General features: G+C 48.7%; 1 protein-coding gene across 3 annotated transcripts in view; it reads left to right on the top strand.

The window, feature by feature from the left end:
• The first annotated feature begins 4,098 nt into the window (after positions 1-4,098).
• The window catches only part of ADPGK (ADP dependent glucokinase), a 32,579-nt gene continuing 30,677 nt past the window's right edge, over positions 4,099-6,000 (top strand). For 2 of the 3 annotated variants that reach the window (XM_054564013.1, XM_054563949.1), the window contains exon 1: positions 4,099-4,386. In XM_054564013.1, coding sequence (XP_054419988.1) covers positions 4,160-4,386 — 227 coding nt within the window. In that variant the 5' untranslated portion in view covers positions 4,099-4,159. The remainder of the gene's footprint in view (positions 4,387-6,000) is intronic. The other variant, XM_054564155.1, reaches the window with a different exon arrangement.

Raw genomic sequence — 6,000 nt, 5'->3', positions numbered from 1 at the left:
CCTGAACTTGCTGTTCTTTGGATGTTTTTTATGCCGTTTATGTTGTCTCTCTGGAAGTAATTGGGTTTTGATTGTTGTTGGTCGTTCTTTGGTGGGTCCTACCCTTCAGCTGGTTGACTGAGGGTCACTCTGCCCACCACATCTTGTGTGTTTTTGTGCAGCCAGAACAAAACCACAAAACCCAGGAAACAATCCCACATCCACAAAAATAACTCCCCTGCAACCACACTATCAACAGCAAATGAACCAGTATTAATAAATAAGGCTGTAAAGAGAAATTAAGACTATTATAAGAAAGGAGAGAAAGAAACTATTAGTACAAAATCTAATGACTTAACATACACAAACTTGATGGATCCAAAATGAACATTAAAAAACTATGTGGTAATAAAAATATCACAAATCATGTATAAGACCACAGTGGATTTCGTCTCCTTAACCTCTGGTGTTTACCACTGCTTTTTCTTTCTGGATCTGCCTCTAATGATTCAGATGGTGACCCGTCTGACCTTAAGCAGTCTGTTCAAGACCTCCAGGAATGTATTGTCTGTGGCTGTCTCCTTCAGTTGTTAATCCAGTCACTCTGCACTCAGCAGTCAGGTTTAGGCACCACAGGGAGGCGCAGAGTTCTTCCTGGGGGTGGGGTTATTGAGTCCTCTCACACTGCAGCTGCTGCTCAGGGGAATGGTCTGCTTTAGCCGGATGGCTGCTGCCATATGGGGGAGGAGTCAGCACTGGGATCCCACCAGCTACTCATTCAGTTTTCTCCCCAAAGCCTCTGTCTCCAGTCTCTCCTCAAGTGTCTCTGGTCCACTCTGCACCCCCTTTATCTAGGGACCTACTATCTATGGCTGCCACTCTGTACTTTGCAGTCAAATTTAGGCACCACGGGGCGGGGCGGGGGTGCAGAGTCCCTCCTGGGACCTTGGCTATTGTTTCCTCTCTCAGCTGCTGCCACTCAGGGGAGTGGTCTGCCTGACCAAGATGGCTGCTGTTGCACGAGGGATGAGTCAGCACTGGGATCCCACGGGCTACTCTCTCAGTTCTCTCCCTGAAGCCTCCTTCTCCAATCTCTCCTCAGGCATCTCCAGCCCACTCTACCCCGCCTTTGCCAGAGACCAGGGTAAGTGGCAGCAAATAAAAATCTATGTGTTGGCCCTTTAAATGACTCTTCGTGTCTCCAGCTGCCCATCTCTGGCAGAGAGTAACTCTGCTGCTTTTCACTGCTGGCTGTTATCTGTGTACTGGTGACTTAGGCTGGGGGGTCCCCATGTATGGAACAGACCCCTCTCTTCTCAGGGGGATCCCTCTGGCCGTTTCAGTATCCTTCTGGTGCTGCCACCTGTGGGCACCCTGCCTGCCTTCTCGAGTCTCTACCGCACTCCTTACAAGTCAGGTTGTGCTAAAGCTGATTCTTCTTCTGTCTGGCCAAGGTTTTAAGGCTCCTTTATCGCTCTTGTTCAGTTGTTTTTTCTGGGTGATTTCTGCACAATTTGGTTGTAATTCCAGATTGATCCTGGGAGGAGGTCAGTGTATCTTCCATTCACTCTTCCACCATCTTGAAACTCCTTAAACTTCCATTTTGGTCAAGTTGATTTTGTTTTGTTTCTGTGGGTAAATCAAAAACTCTAGTATTGTATGTTAGAAAGAAGCTAAGAGAGTAAAAGTTAGCTCTCACCACAAGAAAAAAAGTTGTAACTATGCAAGTTAATAGATGTTAACTAAAGTTATTGTGGTAATCATTACACAATGTACATGAATATCAAACCATTATGTTGTACACATTAAACATATACAATGTTCTATGTCAATTATATCTCAATTAAACTAGGGGGTGGGATCAGGCAAGCCTAGAAAGCAGCAGAAGAAATAGATGCAAAGTGCTGTCAGCTCAGCAGCTCTCCAGGAAGCCAGAAGGGTAGGCCCCAGGTACTTTCTCTCCACATCAGTTTGGTGTGGAGCACTCCCTGCTCCACCAGGCCTGTCTGCTCCATGGCCTTCCCACAGTTCAGCTTCCTCTTCTTTCCCCAAAACTGTCACCTTGAAAACTTATTTAACTGGCCCTATCTGGCCTTCAACCTGATGTGAAATTGCAAGTCCACAACCAAAACTAACTAGTTAATGTGGACCCCAACAAGAAAGATTCATTTAATGTGAACCCTCAGAAGAAATTCATCTGCTGAGATGGGATCACTATGCTGAACTGAGGGACCAAATTTTATAAATAATAAGAGCTTAGTAGCCATTTGTTGACAGGAGATTCCCAACCACTCGTGTGCCCTGCTCCTTTAGCAATGTGCTAACTATTATAAGGAAGTCAGTTTATCTTTTCACCAATGGACTAAGCTCTACCCAGTCCAATCAGAACTGATCCATAATACCCAATCAGGATGCATAAATCCAACCAATCAGGACTATGTGATTTGAACTAATCAGAGGTGTACAAATCTGGATACCAGATTTACATAACATGGGCCTAGTTGGGAATATGGCAGGAATTTTTGCTATAAAAAGCAACTTCCCCTTTGTCTGGTGGTACACAATTTAGGTTGCTACTTGAATGTGCATGTCCTGGGATACAGCTTCTTTAGCTCAAATAAATGCTTTTTATTCTTTATTACAATCTAAAATTAATTTGTTTTACATTATAGACTGTTGACTCTTTGTTCATATTTTCAGTAGAGAAAAATGGTCTCTGGCCAGTCAGTGGGTTCACTGCTTTTGAGTTAGTTTCTGGTTCAGTCACTTCTGGGGTGATAGGGAAACCTGCCCACTTGGAGCCAACTGAGGGAGCAGTTTCTCTGGGAACTGACTGACATGCCTGTCAGAGGAAAGAAAAACAACACTCATCTCTAAGGCAGACAGCTTCATGGCACCACTGAGATCTCATTGGCTCCTTGGCTTCTACTCCATGGTAGCCCAATCTCTTCCTGTGTGAACATCTCCATTGAAACAGATGCTATGGTCAGGTGGGCTGGCAGAAGGAGTGATGTGGAGGAGAGGGTGGATGACCAGGATGGGATGGGTAAGTGCTGGTACAATGGTGCTAGGGGTGATGAAGCCCAAGATCAAAGCTAGGGAAATAAAAGTTTCACTGCCAAGTCCAAAGGTCAGGCACAGAGTGGAAAATCCAAAACAGGGCCAAGTCAGGAGCCAGCAGGACTGGAAAAATGGAAACAGGCCAGGGAACAAGAGGAGTCTCGGCATGGTGGCTACTGAGATTGAGTTGCCAGTAAGCCTAGCTTCACTGGTTCTCAACCCAGGCTCACACACAAGGGTCACAACAAGGACAACAGCGCCTGCTAGGTTTAAGCCATATCACGAGGGAGGAGAAACTGGGGTTTCTTAATCAAAGTCCATAACCTCCCTGTGTTATACACAAGGTTGTGCGGATCTGTACATTTTCCTGAGATTGTTAGAGGGAACAGCGCCCCAGAAGGATTATTTTAGGTTTGAATTTAGTCATCCAGAGAGGATGATCGCTGCGGCCTCCCCCCTGGCGTGGCTTAGGCCACAGCGGCTGAAGGTCCGGGCTACCCTCCGAAGGGGCAGAATGCCCCTGCCACGTGTGGCCCAGCGGCTCACTGCAGCTCTGCTGCCGTCTGAGCCGGTTCCTCCGGGGAACGCCCAGACCTGGCCGGAAAGAGGATAAGCTTAGTGAACGATGGAGGATACACAGCGGCGGGGGCCGGGGGGGGGCGGGGGCGGCGGGCAGAGGGACCAATTGAAAGGGGAGGGGAGTGTGATTCGTGACTCTCAAAGGAACTGCAGGCGCAGCTCAAACGAGGACCCTGACTGGCTCAGATTAATGTAAAGCTTGCACATTTCTTCACAAACCCTCCGCTTCGTTTTACCGGGGGAAAGCAATGGTACTCTTGCCCCTCTATTCTCGGGTACTGTCGGAGTTCCAGGAATGGGCGCAGGGACTCCGCCTTTGTCCAACCTGCTGGAGAGGAAAGAGCACGCGCCGAAATATCCGGATTTGAAAGCCTGGAAAAGGTCTCCCCGCCCCTTCCTGCGTCCGTAGCCCCGCCCCCTAGAGGGCAAGTGACGCCCCGGCGTGAGGTGTCGCTCGTGTGGACGTAGGCGCGCGCCGAACCCGGAAGAGGCGCAGGCCGGGAGAGGAGTAGGTCGGCTAAGTTTGCGCGTCTTGGTCCCCATGGCGCTGTGGCGCGGCTCTGCGTACGCGGGCTTCTTGGCATTGGCGGTGGGCTGCGTCTTCTTGCTGGAGCCGCAGCTGCCGAACTCGGCGCTGCGGTTGTTGTGGAGCTCGCTGCAGCCGGGGCCCCCTCCTCCGGGACCCGGCTCCCCTGAGGGCCGGTTGGCGGCCGCCTGGGACGCACTCATCGTGCAGCCGGTCCGGCGCTGGCGCCGCGTGGCAGTGGGGTGAGTGCCTTCGGGGCCTGCATCTTTGGGCCAGCTCACAAGGGGGGGGCGCTGCGGCCATCCGAGGACCACCTTGGTGGAGGTTGGGCGGCTTGGGAGCAGGGAAGTTGGAGCCCGCGCGAAACGGGTTCTGAGAGGTCCCCTGAAGGCCCCTCGGCGCAAGTGTCCACGTTGCTGCCTCCTCGGCAAGAAGTGTTGTTGGACGTTTGGAACTAGCCCCCTTCATCACTGTTGCAGAGACTCACGAGACCACTTTTTTCTTTTGGCTGGACCCTGCGCCCTTCCCTAGTCTCCGTAGTTCTGGCCTTATCGGCTCTTGGAAATTCCGCTCAGCCGGACATCTCTGGTTCGAGCCACGTTCGTTCCACTTTCACCCTCTGGCAACTGCTCTTTTGCTCTCTAAGTGTTTGGTCTTACCCGATTTGACGGCACTCTCCCTCTTGCTTCTGAACTTGAAGCAGTGGGGTGGTAACTGCGTTGAGCTACGAATGCCTTGCTTCCCCTTCCTTAACGCAGTAGTTTGGAGACCACCACTCCACTGAAACTCCTTTCTCAAAGCTTACTGGTGACTTGTTGATGTTTAAGTTCAGCGGCCACTTTTTAGTGTCCATTAGTCTCCATTTAGTCTCTGCAGCCTTCCATGCATTACACATGCCCTTGTCCTTGAAACCCATTTCTTCCCACCATCGGTGATAATGCATGTTTATGGTTCTCCCAAATCACAGTGCCTCTTTTATTTGTATTTCTCTGAGAATGTAATTATTTCCTTTGCACTATAGTTTCTGTCTCAGTTTGACTTGAATATCTTTCTAGCACCTCAAAAGCACCATACAAAAGAAGGCCTTCTACCAAGCACTCTGTTAGTTTCTACGATTGTTGCAGCTGGGAAGGGGTAAAGCAAAGTTATCGTGAAGATTATAAATAAATAATCCGTGTAATATAGCATGGTGTCTGCTTTAAAGAGCACTCAGATGTTAGCTAGGTTTTCTTATATCAGTACATTCATCATTTCTTTAGATGTATCTCCTTTTATCTCTTTTTTTTAAATTTGGGCCCTTTTACCCACTTCATTATCAGCTTCATTAGCCTCTGGCTTTATGCCCATTCACTCAACAATATTCATCAACTGCATGGTATGTGTCAGGTCCACACTAGGTTTTGAGGATACAGAGATGGATGAAGCAAGGTACCCGCCTTATTTGTTGGAAGCACACATATGTAGAAGTCTGCTTGGGCTGTCATCACAGACTAGCACAGACTGGAAGCTTAAACAATGGAAATTTATTTTTTCACAGTTCTAGAGGCTGATGGGTCATGGTCAAGGTACTTGCAAGGTTGGTTTCTGGTGAGTTCTAACTGACTTGCAGATGGGCTCCTTCTTGCTGTGTAGTTATATGGCCTTTCCTCTGTGCATGGGCACTCCCAATGTCTCCTCTTACATGGACACTAGTCCTGTTGGGTTGTGGCCTCTTTTAACTTTAATTACTTCCTCAAATAGTCTCTATCTCCAAATACAGTCAGATTTGTGGTTAGGGCTTTGACATAGGAATGGGGGACAAGGGGAGAGCGATACAGTGCTGTCCATAACTATTATGAAAAGTGCTTTGCTGAACT

This window comes from Pteronotus mesoamericanus, unplaced genomic scaffold (assembly GCF_021234165.1).
Source record: "Pteronotus mesoamericanus isolate MK-2021 breed Mesoamerican mustached bat unplaced genomic scaffold, CSHL_Meso_final contig_100, whole genome shotgun sequence".
NCBI lineage: Eukaryota > Metazoa > Chordata > Mammalia > Chiroptera > Mormoopidae > Pteronotus > Pteronotus mesoamericanus.
Note: the sequence above shows the minus strand (reverse complement) of the source record. Positions and strands in the feature narration are given on the sequence as shown.